Source organism: Girardinichthys multiradiatus, chromosome Y (assembly GCF_021462225.1).
Source record: "Girardinichthys multiradiatus isolate DD_20200921_A chromosome Y, DD_fGirMul_XY1, whole genome shotgun sequence".
NCBI classification, from domain to species: Eukaryota; Metazoa; Chordata; class Actinopteri; order Cyprinodontiformes; family Goodeidae; genus Girardinichthys; species Girardinichthys multiradiatus.
In genome coordinates, this window is record NC_061818.1 from 24,321,199 (window position 1) to 24,336,563 (window position 15,365).

Sequence of the window (15,365 nt, forward strand, 5' to 3'; positions counted from 1 at the left end):
CGCATTTACCAGAAAAAGCTGCAGCTATAATTTTTAAGATATGCTCCTTTGCTTGCTGTTTATGGCATTCTGCTTTATTCCATCCAAAACCAGCAAAATTATCTCATCTTTATAGGGAAATGCTTCTCTTCACCACTTTTTAGCTGGGGAAGTGGGTGGGTTCAGTTGTTTCTCATGTAGTCCACTTTCAGAAACTTCCTGTGTGGTATAAAAGTCAGCTGTATAAGTGTGGGTTGGTGTAGTAAGGTTTTATTATAGTCATTCATCACGCCCATTATCAGTCCCGCAGCTTTGGTTTAGAACTGTGAATTTTTAAAATGTAAAAATATTTTAAACATGAAAGTTAAACAAAGTATTTAATAAAAAGTTTAATAATGCAGTTTTTATATCCATAGTACTTCAAACAAGTAAATATATAAAATTGTATTTCCTATTATATAGGAACAAATTATGCTTGCAATCAGTGCTGCTAACTGCATCAAACAGCAGTTTGTTAGATAATATTAAATGTATGTACTAATATTATGACTGAATCAGCATGTATGTGTTCTGATGTTTGGGTGTCTAAATACATGCAGTGTGTTCATTCTGATAGTGGCTAAATATGGACATTGTGGCCAGTATCTGGAAGAGGCCCAGGAATCTATTAAAGATCAGGGTGTGTGTGTGTGCGTGCGTGCGTGTGTTCCTGTCTTGGCATCACAGTGAGAACCATTTTCCCGATTTCACCATCAAATTGAGGACCGTTTGTACCAAAGAGAGGACATTTTGCTGGTCCTCACGACCTATTTTGCTAACGGTTAGGTTTAGGACTAAGGTGTGAATTGACTTTAGGTTAAGGTTAGGGTTAGGCATGCACTGGTAATGGTTAGGTTTAGGGTTATTGTCAGGGTTAGGGCATAGAAAGGGTTGAAAATGACTGAAAATCAATGGAAGTCAATGGGAGTCAACAGATGGTCCTCACTACATATAGCAAAACAAGAGTGTGTGTGTGTGTGTTTTCTTTAGCGATGTTCTGACTGGTACTTGAAGACATGGGTTGAAGCTGAATAATTTATATCTTTTAACAGCAGATGTTCCTCCTCCCGACGCCGATGAGGTTTGACAAGAGTGACCACATTTGCTGAAAGGGTTCATCTGCAACACGCAGAGACCCACACATGCATCATTTTTACAGGATTTATGTCTTAGCTTTAAGGGTTTTATTTTTAAACTTTAGATGCTTTTCACACAGTAGAAGTAAAGTGCAAACAGTTGAGGCCATCCACTCATAGGCAAAGTAAGATGAGTTAATTTGTACATTTCAGCAACATGACAATTCAGGTTGCTTTACATGATGAAACGTTACAAAAGAAACCAGAAACCTCATGGTGAAACAACTAACTGCAAGCAAGAGCAGCAAAAATGCAGAAACTGCTGCTTTATTTACTACTTGTTAAGAATAGTAGATGACGTTCCCATTTATCCACAATAGAATGGAAACATTCAGTTGCCATATTTAAATGACAAAGTGTCATTTACCCAACATTTTCCTCAGTCTTTTGTATCTTTTTCATCAACACGCTTCGTGGGCTGTAGGGTCTACAATAACAATCCATCCTACTGGCCAAAAAGACTATTGGCATGCAGAGTGAAGGTTCCTGAGGATCCATGAGAATAAAAAAACCCCACAAATATCACATCCACTGCTATACTGCACACACTGATATTTCACTGTGTTTGTGAATTGATATATTAAGAGAGATTTTACTACAAGGACTAGGTTAAAAATCTCAGTTGGAAACCCTAATAAAACTTACTTGCTTCGGCCGAGCGATTACAATGAATCATTAGTCCATTAGTCCACTAATTTAAGTGCTCCACAGTATACGAGCGCTGCAGGAAGAATGACAAGGTGGAGCAAGGGTGTCAAAAACACCTGATTCAGGTGATTGCAGTTCAGCAAAAGCCTGTTAATCAGCCGTCAATGGAAATCAGGTGTGTTAAAGCAGGGAAACATCTAAAACGTGCAGATGTTGGTGACAGGAAAGGTCACATTTAAAAAGCTTTTGGATACCTCTAAAGATGCACCAATCAATTGACCTGAGATCAATTAATGTTTCCTAATTCAGCTCTAATACGCAAACAGCAGGTCAAATACTGTAAGATTCAGAATCCCTCCCCCCATTGTTTTTATTAAAAACATCAAAACTAAACTCATACCAATTTCAGTGTCTAAACAGACAAACCAACAGTATGTACTTTTATGCATCTTTTGAGTTGAATAAAAATCAATGTTTTCTGATGCATAAATGGGATTAATCTTGTAATTTTGATATTTTATGTTAGATTCTGCTAGCTCTATCAACAGACCTGCAGCACATTTTTTTTCTTTTATGTGTTATGGTTCTTAGTGCCCTGAGATGAACGTATTGTCGCCAGAATTAGTAGCATATTCTTGACAGGGTTTTATTTTTTGAAAGGTGATTAAATCTAAGTTGCAAAGCTTAAAATGAATCAGTTTGCATTCACATCAGTGTGAATAGGTTAAAATATTTTGAATAAGGATCAGGCCCTGTCCACAGAGAGACAAGCTTGGGTGATTCCGCAAAATTATTTTTTCATTTAGGTATTGCGTCTACAAGGATCAGGCATTTTGGGAGACCAAAAACTGTAATTTTTGAAACTGGGTCACAGAGTGGAAAGATTTCAGTTCTGTGTTTCCATGTGTACATGAGAAACACACCTGAATTGATGGACGTTGTAGCTCTACCTCTCTCTGTAACCCACATGTACCTCTTTGCCTCCATGTTGCTGTGTTTACCTTGCATGAGTTGCCTGCACATACCTGGTGTTTTTGTCCCACCGTTTTGTGTGTTTCTGTGGCAGTTTCACTGCGCCACCATTGGGCCTGGCATGCATACTACAGTGTTTTCTACATGGGTGCACATTTTTTCTAAATCGTTTTTGACACAATACTGTTGTGTCAAAAACGCTACATCTAAAAGGTAAAGTGTTGGACAGGAATTATGATACTTTATTAAAGATTTTGGGAATTTAAAATAATATCGGACATACATAATATAAGAAATAGTTAACATTAAATATTCTGTACTGAGATTTCAGTTTGGTATATGTATTTTTTCATTTCTGTGTGTTTTGGATCCTTAATTATGAAAAGGTCTTTGTGACTCTGCTCTTGGTAGGCTACAGGGAAGGATGCTTGTGGAAGCGAGGAAGAGACAACGGACAGTACCTCAGCCGAAAATTTATTCTGACTGAACGTGAAGGTGTCCTTAAATACTTCAACAAGCATGATGTGAGTGCTTCCTTATATATCGCTTTGCAAAATGCTACACAGGGAATTTTATGAGCTAAACAAGCGAATTAAGGTCTGCATAATGTTCAGCTTGAGTTCAACTAATGGATATTTAATTTTCTTAAACATGAAATTAAGACACAATGCTTTATCATGGTCCCGATTTTCTCCTGCAGGCCAGAGAGCCCAAAGCAATCATGAAGCTCAACACTGTGAATGCTACTTTCCAGCCAACTAAAATTGGCCTTCCTCACGGGCTGCAGATTACCTATTTGAAAGATAACAGCACCAGGAATGTCTTTGTTTACCATGAGGATGGGAAGGTTGGCATGCTTGTTTCAAAAAAAAAATATTAAGTGGAGTTTCTTTGTGAGAAATTGAGCCTCGTGTCCCTCTGGTGGAAGAGCTTGCAATTGCTTGTAAAAGTTGACATCTACTGTAGACTCACAGGTTTTCTGATTGTATTTTTTAGTAAGAATTGCTTAAAATCAAACATTTTAAGCCATATTAAGGGCCATTTGCTGTGATGGAGCAGTTTGAGACACATATGACTGAGAGAGAGCTGGAAGTGAGTTGGTTGCTGATGCATCCTGATGTTTCATCCTAAAGGAAATGGTGGACTGGTTCAATGCAATCAGAGCGGCAAGATATCACTACCTGCAGGTGGCATTTCCTGGTTCTCCAAACTCTGAGGTGAGTATGTGTATAAAAGATCTGGACCATTCACATTACCATATAGACAAGTTGGAGTTTCAACAAACCGGCAGGAAAATATTTTTCTAGTCTTGCTTTTTTTACATTTTGAAAGTGCATCAGTTATCAAATCCATATTTGTATTATTTTAACTGTCAAGAGTCATGCACAGTTTTAAGTAAAAAATAACATTACAACCATTTAATTCAACTTACCTTTTTTTCGCACCAATATGACTTACCTGCTAAATCACACAAATAGAATATCATGCAGAGGGAGTTCTTAGTTTTTAAACAGACAATTCGTTTCAAATTTCAACAGTAAAATCTTGGAAAAAATGGTCACTTTGTATTCTGTAAAAAGTACTAATAAAAGCCTTGTTACTTTAATTGCCACGTGACTAAAAATGGATCCAAGAGCCTTTAAGTTTAACTTGTGACATACAGAAAGACATATTTGAATTATCATTGCTTTTGCAAGTAAAATAAACATGAAGATCGCTGGATGACTGTTGAACATATATCACTGTAATAATGAGGTTACACCTGAAATATAAAAATTTTGAAAAGCTGCTGTGAAACAAAAGGGTTGTTACTATGAGAACTGCTTACTATTGCTTTTTAAGTAGTGTGAATCCTTGACACTATATGTGATAGGCTAATAAATCCACTACTTTAAAGGCCATTTTAAAGTTTCCACAGAGTATTGTTGCTGCATGAAAATAGTAGGATTGTGTTGTGGTCTCCACATGACTCCGTGTAATCCTCACTGCTCTTCATCAAAAATATATTTTGTTTTCTTTTTAAGAGTTTATTTCTCTTTATGCAGATGTTAGTAACTGTTATGTCCCTGGTCAATACCTTCAGACATATTGTGATAGACCAACACAAAGTAGTGCATAATTGTGAAGTGGAAGGAAAATAATACATGGTTCTCAAATTTTGTTACAAAATAAAATCTGAAAAATGTGGTGTATTTGTGCTCAGCCCACCTCGCTCAATAGTTTGTAGAAACACTCTTTGCAGCAGTAATAGCTGCAAGACTTTAATTGCAGCTATAATTACAGACTAGCTTTGCACATCTAGAGACTGAAAGTTTTGCCCAGTCTTCTTTGCAAAATAGCTAAGGCTCAGTCAGATTAGATGGAGGGCTTCTGTGAACATCAGTTTTCAGTCCTTCCAAGTTTGTGGTTGTAACACAACAAAGTCATAATAAGACATACAGTATTTAATCATGTAACTAGACCTTGATTTTTATTCTTTTTTTAGTTGTTGCCAAAACTCACCAGGAACTACATAAAGGAGGGTTACATGGAGAAGACTGGCCCAAAGGTGACCTGCTTATTAATATTTATTAACCCCAATGGGAACTTCTTCATGACAATTATGATTTAAAATTGCATGTTTTAAAGGTTATGAAGAAACCTTTCTTTTTTAGGTACTTACAGCACACTGAAGGCTTCAAGAAGAGGTGGTTTACAATGGATGACAGGAGGCTCATGTACTTCAAAGATCCTCTGGTATGAACAAGAAAATTTCAATAACCATGCTGTAGTTGACCTCAGTTACCAATAGATGCTGCTGAGCCTCTTGTTTATAGTATAAATGACTCAGTTCTGAGTGATAGTTGCCAAAAGAACTGAACAGACACCCATTTCACTTGGTTTGTGGTGCCTAAAATGTCACGACAGCCGTATGGCTTCAGATCATTAAGTAACTATGTTTAGCATTGTAACATCTGTGTGATTCTTGCTCCATCAATAGGATGCCTATGCACGAGGTGAGGTTTTCATCGGCAGTAAGGAAAACAGCTACACCATCCTTCCTGGCCTCCCTTCTAATATTCAGGGGACCCACTGGCCATTTGGGATTACTATAGTGACTCCAGACAGGAAGTTTCTTTTCGCCTGTGAGACTAAAGAAGATCAGAAAAACTGGATGGCAGCATTTCAGATTGTTATCAGCAGACCGATGCTGCCACAGGAGTATGCCGGTAAGCAGATTAATCAAGTCATATTTACATATATCGTCTCATAGTACAAGTTGGATGTGTTATTTCTGTTTTTTTCCTGCAGTGGAGGCTTATTTTAAGCACAAGCGATGATTGTCCCTCTGCTGAAAGTGCATCTCACAGTGGAGACAAAAACTGATGTTTGATCCACAGTTGAAAGAGCTTCAACAACCCCTCTTCTTCATCAACCACTTTGACCTTAGCAACAACAGCAGCCACACCCATTTCTCTAAAAACATCTGTCACTCCAAAGCTCCTGGATGCTAGGACAAGTACGCTCCTAATATAACACGCTCATTTGTTGTGTGATGTGACCTACATACTTGAAACAGGACAAAACTGTTGCTGCTTGGATGTGAGGAAACATCACTGTCTAATTTTAATTTACATTCTATAATCATCAGCACTGCAATTACTGGTCTTTACTGCAAATGAATGAAGTGTGGACCATTTGACAGTAATATGAAGACTGCAAGAATATTATGACACAAGACTAACAAGGTGTAGATAGTCTCACATATGCATGTTATATGTTCGAGTGCAATTGTATTTAATTATTTATTTTTTTAACTGTTTAAATAGATATGCAATTCCTGTAATATTGTAATATCAAGCACTGATTTACTTTTCTTTTTCAATTAAGCAGCTTCATGTTAAATCCAGGTTTTCATTGCAGTGTTTTTATGTTAATGGATGACATGTTATTGCATTTTCCTACAGCAGAGGGAGACAAATTAAAAATGTAACAAGTGTTACCCTAAAATCTCCAGCGGCTCATTTATCTCACCGAACTGGTGCCCGCAGGGCATGAACAGTGAATAGAAAGGCAGGGGGACGTTTTATTATCAGCTATGGTTCCTTTAAAATCTGTTAGCGCCACTTTAATATCTGCATTGTTTTTAAATGTTATTGTTTAGGTCAAGGACAGATTATGGAGCAAAAACCATCTGTATGAATGTGCGGCACAGGGGGTGTGCAGGTTAAAGGTTTTTAAGATCCAGATTGACTCTACAAATGCAAATGTTTATTAAAAAAATACACATTTTTGTCTTCCCCAAAGAATAGATTTTATTTTGTTAACAAATACAAACATACAAGTTTGAATGTTCTTAAGAAAACATGGCACTATATATCACACTTATATTTATATTCAAATATCACAACAACACAGACATTTACATATACTGCATAATAGGGATGTCCATGATCCAGATTTTGTTTGGTCCCCAATTCTGATGTCAGTTATTCAAGATTAGGCATTTGCAGATACAGAGTCAGATTCTTCATTAACAAATATAGCATATATATGCCTGAAAACCAGTTAGCTTTAAAACGCACAACATACGTCTTATCTAAAATGTGCTTGTATTTATTTCTTTCTAAATATAAAACTGACCTGAAGCATATAGTAAAAGTCTTCAGTAAACTCACATGTTGTCCTATCTGATGATATTTTACTGCTGAACAGTTTTTTTCTATATTAAAATGAGTTTTGTTTTGATATGACCTGTAGATAATTTGGCTCGTAACATATTTCATTTTGATTTTCAAAACTTAGAGAAAAAGGGGTTCTGCTGCTACATAAGCTTGGCGTTTTACTTTCAATGTCATAAAATTTAACAAGAAGTGGTTCAAAGTCTCTTTCTTCCATAAACCAAGAGCTGTTTTGGTGTATCTGAGAGCAGCGCACAGGCCGTGGCTAACAAAATCGCAGACAGTAGACCAACAGGTATCAGGATTTGAGCTTTTTCAGGGACTTGGATCAGCACATCCATATTTCTAATACAACATGTAAGATAACTTCACAGGTAACTTCATTGAAAGTACTATTAGGGTTTACTAAAACATCTAAATGTGGGGAAAATCAGTATTTACAAAATTTTTGACATAGTTTAATGCCTGTTGTTTACATATAGTGTATTTAAACATTAGACTTTTTATCCATGCCTACATTTTCTATTTCTGCTCAGCTTCATGGTCACTGAGCTGAGATGCTGGTGACTATCTCAAATGGTTAGCAGGTGAGAGGTGGGCTATATCCTGGACAGGTCACCAATTCCTCACAAAGCCAACACATGACATGTGGGACAAACAAATATTTACACACTCACTCACACTTCAGGGTGATTTAAATTCTCCAATTAACCTAGCATGCATGACTTTGGACTATGGGAGGAATACCCAGAAAGAACCCAGTCATGCACCGGGAGCACATGCAAACCTCACATCAGTAAGACCCCAGCTGCAATTCAAGTCCAAGATTCTCTTGCTGTGAGGAAACAGGTCTAACCACTATCCAAAGTGCTACCTCAATTAGGTTTTAGATAAAGAAAAAAAATGTAGTAGATCATGACAAATAGAAGTTACCAATGCAAGATAGATATTTGTACAATTAAGAGTTTTCAAACTCTTCTCATCAGTAACTTGGTATCCAAAATAGCAGCTTTTGCTGTGTGATGAAAGGATGCAAATCCCTAAATTATCCACCCATGAATAATCAAAATATTCTGAATTAGTGCTGGTAAGTCAACCGGACTTTTTGGAGCCTGCTAAATCACTTCTTTGATAATTGAAACACGGACAGGAGAAACATTACGACATCTAGTTTTAATGTAAGTTAACATTTTGACAGAAGCTGCCAATATGGATATAAATATTAACATGTGGGAAATAAGCTGCCTGACAAAACAAGCATCTTCTCAACAAAAATAAGGATATTGTTATGATTAAATTAATTTGAATAAAAGTAATTACACATGGCAAAGACTGTACAGCTGCATTGAAAAGTAAAAACGTTTACTACTAACAGGCAGCCAACTGAGCTGTTCTATCTTTTATATGTTTAATCTTAACCTTGGTCTCCATTCACATTTAAAGAAACAGGGAGGTGAACAAAAGGTTAACAAGCTTTTATGACTGTATAGAGATGTCCAGAAATGATTTCCAACATTAAAACGATGATTGATCAGCACATGAACACACATTTTCAGCCTATTTGGTCCTGCAGCAGCCAGCGCCCTTCATCTCCATGTTCACGTACTCATGAAGCTTAAACTTTTCACTGGGATCCTTCATGGACCTGTGTTTCAACTCCATGAAGTAAAACAGCAAAAAATAAGAGGACATGCAGTTAGTTTCCGTTTTATTTGCACAGTAGTAGCTCTAATTTTCAGTTTGTCTTATTCCAACTAGTGAAAACGTTACAACTGTTGGTCTCATTGGATATGCCTCTACTACCTTCACACATTTAAAGACAAAACAATTTGCCAATTTTCTTTCCAAAAAAGCCCAACCTCAGTCAGATTGGAAGGAGAGTGTCTCAGAAAATGAATTTTATCAGGTCTTGCTGCAGATTCTCAATTGGATTTAAGGCTGGACTTTGCCTGTGTAATTGTAACACATCAATATGCTGTGATTTGAATCATACGACTGTAGCTGTAAGTTTAGAATTATGTACTGCTGGAAGATGCGCCTCCAACCCAGTCTCAACTCTTTTGCAACCTCTAACAGGTTCTCTTCAAGGATTGCCATCCATAAATTGAAGTTTGTGGCTGCAACATAACTCAATGTAAAAAAAAGTTCAAGGGGCATGAAAACGTTTTCAAGACACTGTATTCAGTATTATAACCCAGTGAACTGTAGTGAATTTATTTATTTGACTGTAATGAAGCTGAGAAACATACAGCAAATATTCATATCCGTTTCTGAAAACAGCTTTGTTACTTTAAGTAAAAAGCAATATGTCTGTTTTCTTTCTCTTTTTTAATAAATATTAACAGAACTACTCAGGAGCTAGGAGAAATACAGCTGCCATCTATCCTCTGAATTATACTCACCTGGCCACAGCGGTGAAAGCCAGCTCTACATTCAGACCTGACCTGGCACTGGTTTCCATAAAAGGAACCCCAAACTCCTGCAGAGTCAAAGCACTGAATGTTTTTTACTCTCAACCTTAAATTTAATCTTTATTTTGCTCACTGTTGGTGTGACAGAACTTGCATTTTGTGCTGAAAAGCTGTGGAATTATTTGAATTACAGATTATGTTTGTAGCTTTATAATTCAACATAAGTAAACCAAATGTCATATACTTGTTAGTAAGTTTGCAGGTCCTTTACCTTAGCAAGCTTCTCACCATCTTCTCTCTTTACCACCCGGTTATGAGTGGCATCAGCCTAAAGAGAGAAATCTTTACATTTACAAACTTAATCCAGAAATAAAACCCAGAAATATGATAAAAGATCTTTGTCCCCCAAAGGTTATACACACCCCTGGCATGCAAAATTGTGGTTGACAGAGATTGTAAGAGTGATGTTTTTCTTGATGATTTGCTCCAAAGGTGCAAGAAGTTTTTGTTCTCTTGTAAATATGTCTTGAAATGTAATTTTCACAGTTTTCACAGTTCAAGTTACGTTTAACTTATTATACATTTTGGGGCGATTTATTTATACAGTTTAGGTTCAGGACATTTACCGTCTCTGTGCAGTGCCTCAACAAACATGTTTCTGTTAAAAAGAAAACAATGTCCAAATAACAAACAAAAGACCTTCAGAAAGCTGGATAAACCATTCCTTAAATCTGGGTGCTTGGAAACAAGAAATAAATAAAATAGAATGTTTATTGACTTAAAATCTAATGTGTGGAAATGTGAACATTAAAATACCTTTATAAATAGACAAAGAAAATAACTTCCTTTTTTTATTTTGTTTGACCACTTGCCTTGTTTCCAAGCAGCATGAGAACCACATCCTGTTGGGCATATTGATGGATCTCAGTCAGCCATGCCTGGTAAAAACAACAGAAGGAAGAAACCAGAACACGTAATAAATACGAAAAAAAGCTATACCTTAAACAAAACATAAAAAACATCCAAAAAAAACAAGAACAGCCAATAACATTGATAAAAAAAAATATGGAGAGTGGCTGTTTCTTTGTGAGGAAAACGGATCAGCAAGTAGAAATGGTGGTACATTGTAGAAACAATAATACAAAAACACAAAAAGAGCAAAAGAAAGTGATTGAGGAGGAAACAGTGTTACTGTGATAAACCAGGTTAATCAACACTGCACCTGCCACATCCTGTCTGATACACGGGAAAGATACAACCTTATAAAACAGCAAACAGCACCTGTGACAGTGTTTGCTCTGAGGGCAGCTGAAGCATTTTCTTCTATCTGGGTTCCTCCTTTACATATTTCCTAATTTTCAAGGCTCGGATTTCAACATATTTCTGTACCTTTGTGATGCAGCAGAGAAGGAAAAAACTCAGAGTTTCTTTCTTTGGCATCTGTACAAACTTTGATTGTTTCTCTTGTAAAATCTGGAACTTTTGAGTTATAGTAAGTAAGTAAATAGTTTTAAAATAATATCTTTGATGGATAAAAATTAGAACATTAGTCACAATGACAGACCACGGAAACTAAAATGTGATCCTTTAGTGTTAAAGCTTTAAATATGATTCAGGGAGCTCCTTCATACTTTGTCAAGAACAATCATACGTTTCACGCATCTAGTAAACAGCATCATAATAGACTCAAGAAATTAAAGTCACAGACACCTTTACAAACCAACAATGTTTTCCACACTGACACACTGGGCCTGGACTTGCATCATGACTTGAAGCCTAATGGGGATTTCAAACTGGTCACAGGTATGAGTGCATTAGCCCTGAGAAGGACTGCAGAACTGATGGTCTATACATCTGTTTTTCTGCTAAAAAAAAGAAAAGAATCTTACATATATTATATTGTAGATATGTTTATACTGTTTAATTTGTATTGTATTGCACCGACTACGCCAAAACAAATTCCTTGTATGTCCAAAAACGTACTTGGCAATAAAGCTTTTCTGATTCTGATTCTGAAATAACAACATTTTTAATCCAATGTTAATAGCATGTGGCAGTATTGAGGTTCAAGATTTGTACCTGCTTGGGCATTTTTCAAACACAGAGGTAATAATTTGGATGCTTTCCTGCCTTCACTGTAGTTAAAATACAGATAAAGTATTTTGTGACACATAGTAAATGTGTATATGCAAGGCAGACATTAAAATGATTTTTTCTGGCTTTTGATTATAACATGTGAAACTGAATTACTGGTCATTTCTGTTCAAGATATAGGCAGCACTTTATTTTCTGCTGTGGCCTTCCTCCAGAGCCATTTTCAGCTACATAAGTTGTGTTTTGTCCTCAGGTATTTTGCAGATGTTAAAGTTGGGTAACACCAGTAACATGTTTCATTTCCAGTGGTTATGTTAAACATTTTTATTGTTTTAAATTCATTTAAAATGTTTAACATAACAGCTGGAGATAGACACCAGCCCCCATGCATCACTGCAAGAACAAGCGGGTATAGACAATGGATGGATGGATGGATGTTTAACATGTTTACAATGTTAATAAATCTCTGCACTGTATCTGTTTTTAAAAAGTGTTTTGATAAAATGTATAAAAGAAGGTCTTCAAGTTCTGTTACTTAGTGATGAGATAAAATACGCTGATTCAGTGGAGGTATAAATATATTTTTAGATATGTATAAATACAACCGTAATGGATAAACAGCAAGTTTAACCTTTTTATCAATGCCAAACTAGTCCAGAATGAACATTTTATATTTCATGCAGACACCATCTCATTATAGTGTAACCTTTAAAAACTACTTTAAAACATTGAAAGAAAAGAAGGACAAAAACAAAATCCATATTCATTTTAACTGACTTCCTATATTTGGTCCACTCTGAACCTGAGTCAATGCACTCTCGAGGATGTTTATCAATGGTGAATGAAGTGCAAAACTTTTTAAATGAAATTCTCTCATTGAAAATGCACAACTTGCTTTCAGCTACTTGTTTGGTTTTATTTTATATTCAGCCCAACTGTTTTTGTAAACAATTATCCTTATCCTTTTGCAAAAGCTGCTTTTGCAAAAATCCTATAATGGCTCTTCACATGTACAGCATTAGTCCTTTGATCGATCCTCTAATTTGCTGCGTTTCCTTTAAATCAATGGTAAATCATGTTTGATTTGATGTGCACTTGAGTTACTAAAGTCAGACCTGATGGAGAGTCTGTGGTAAGCATGCAGTAAGCTGCTCCTTTAAGGGCACCTAAAATGTCTCAAATAAATATCATTTAAATCAGATTCAAATTTAAATTATTTTTGCTTCTTCAAAATTCTGCTGGGTTTTTTAAACACAAAAAAGAAATATCATATTGGATTTTGTTTGAAGTGCATCATGGATGCTATTATCTGTCACCAGTATAATTTTTCCGCAACAAGAGCACTAGACCTGCATAAGAAAGGTTTGGCAGCTTGCCTCAGTGATTCTCCTCATATACTTGGATGCTCTTGATAAAAAATAGCTGGTAATTATATCATTTGGCTGTTTATAGCATGTCCCCTCATGAGTCATTTTGCAGATATAATCAGTGATTCCAGATGAGGCCTCTTGTTGCTTCCATTCAGGAGAAATTACTCTTCCTGTTGTGCTCTTTTCACGGAAAAGAGATGCAATCGGATCAGTACATCTATAGACATTTGTTTCAGTAAATCCTAATTAAAGTCAACAACAGCTTTTGGACATTCATACATTTCATGTAATAACTGTTTTTCTTTTATGGGAGTCATAACAGGAGGCCTGAACTTGTACCTGAACCAACACCCCTAGTCAGAATGAGCATAGCAGCTTAAAATATGTACATAAACCCCACATGTGCCAAACTGCAAAAAGATACCTAACAGTTACTATTGTCCAAAACGCTCTGTCTGTACTGATGAAGATTTAAGTGCCATAGCCTGTCCCCTTCCACTGTCTCTTCCCCTGTTCAACAGTGGAAGAGACTGATTCGCTCCTACCTTTAAGCAATTCAGCGAATAATTATTTGACAATTTGGGGGTACTCATGCAAAGCCTATGGAGCTGCAATGTTGAATCTTCAACCAAACAGGGTCTTGCACTTAGAAAATGCAGAAAATAGGGAGCGTTGTCCTTGAATCTATAAAATGCCAAACCCACAAGTAAAGATTCTGAGATGATTTTACGTTAGGTACAGTTATTCTGTAGTGGAACAGTCTTTAAATAATTACAACAACCTCTGCTTTATAACCACCTGTAATTGCCACATATTGTAAATACAGACACAGCTATAAAGAACTTCACAGGCAAGAAAAGCCTTGAAAGAAAGCCTTGAAAAAAAGCCTTGAAAAAAAGCCTTCAACAGGAAGCTACATACTGGGTTCTTTCTCTGCAGTACAATGTAAACGTCTTTCCCTTCAATACATATAAGCCAATATATGTAATGCGTAGACACTGTGAACAATACATGTAAGCTCTGCAAAAGTGTTTAGAGCCCTTACACGTTTTCACGATAGGTTAGAACCTCAAACTCCAATTTATGTGACTGGGATTTTATGTGATAGAGCAACACAATGTAGGTGGAAGAAAAATTATGCATTGTTTTCAAAGGTTTTAATGTTTTTTAAATGGTTTTAATAAAAATCTGAAAGGTGTGGTGTGCATTAGTACTCAGACCCCCTCACTGTAATACCCCTATATATAATAATAAAAATAAAATGCAGTAGCATAGCAGCTGGAGTTGATTTAACTATGAGCTACTGTATGCAGTAAATATGACCATTCCAGTTTATTTAAACCAGCGTGGTGGTCATTAATGTGGGTTATTTGGCTCTTTTGGGTTATGCTAACTTTAAATCCCCCATTTATCAACCAGGTTTATTTACAACAAAATCTAGAAACACCACACTACGAATCAGGTACAGGAGTGGTGGTTTACTGTCTGTGAGGTAATTGCACAAACAAGGAGCCTTCACATGTAGGAATCATCAGAGGGAAACCAGACTAAAAACAACTGTTGTTCTGGGAATGACTGCTGGAGACAGATAAAGCAAGAATTAATCTGTTTGGCCTTAATCACCAAATTTATGCTTGATGGAAAAATATTTAAATACCTATAAAATAACAAGATTATCCTTCTAGCTTTTAAGCATGAATTTTCAATTATGCAGAGACATATGCATCCCTGACACGAGAGGATTATACCATTCATCAACCTATTCTTGGAGCAAAAGGGAGTCAAGGTTGTGAAAATGACTTAAGCTTTGTTTACAACATCACAATAAGCCACAACAGAACAAACCTGACGGGTACAAATTACATATAATATTCCCCAGAGGGCCTTATAGTCATTAATTACTCTGATGTTTAGTCTACTTAGCAAGGTCATAATGTCTTTTATGCTGCTGCCAGCTTCAGATAAATAAGAAAAAAATGGTCAGTATATTGTTAGTGTACATTGTTTATGTCTATATGTCTAGGCCAGTCAACCATCTTTTCAGACCATTATGCT

General features: G+C 36.2%; 1 protein-coding gene and 1 pseudogene across 5 annotated transcripts in view; one reads left to right on the top strand and one right to left on the bottom strand.

The window, feature by feature from the left end:
* Window positions 1-6,718, top strand: part of LOC124863899 — a 40,375-nt pseudogene extending 33,657 nt beyond the window's left edge.
* Window positions 1-15,365, bottom strand: part of LOC124863898 (ras-related protein Rab-26-like) — a 95,043-nt gene that overhangs the window by 15,272 nt on the left and 64,406 nt on the right. For 3 of the 5 annotated variants that reach the window (XM_047358453.1, XM_047358449.1, XM_047358448.1), the window contains 4 exons: window positions 10,719-10,784; window positions 10,118-10,174; window positions 9,838-9,914; window positions 7,063-9,080 (listed from right to left, as the gene is read on the bottom strand). In XM_047358453.1, the coding sequence (XP_047214409.1) occupies window positions 8,993-9,080; window positions 9,838-9,914; window positions 10,118-10,174; window positions 10,719-10,784 (288 nt within the window). In that variant the 3' untranslated portion in view covers window positions 7,063-8,992. Of the gene's footprint in view, window positions 1-7,062; window positions 9,092-9,837; window positions 9,915-10,117; window positions 10,175-10,718; window positions 10,785-15,365 lie in introns of those variants that run through there. The other 2 variants (XM_047358452.1, XM_047358451.1) reach the window with 2 other exon arrangements.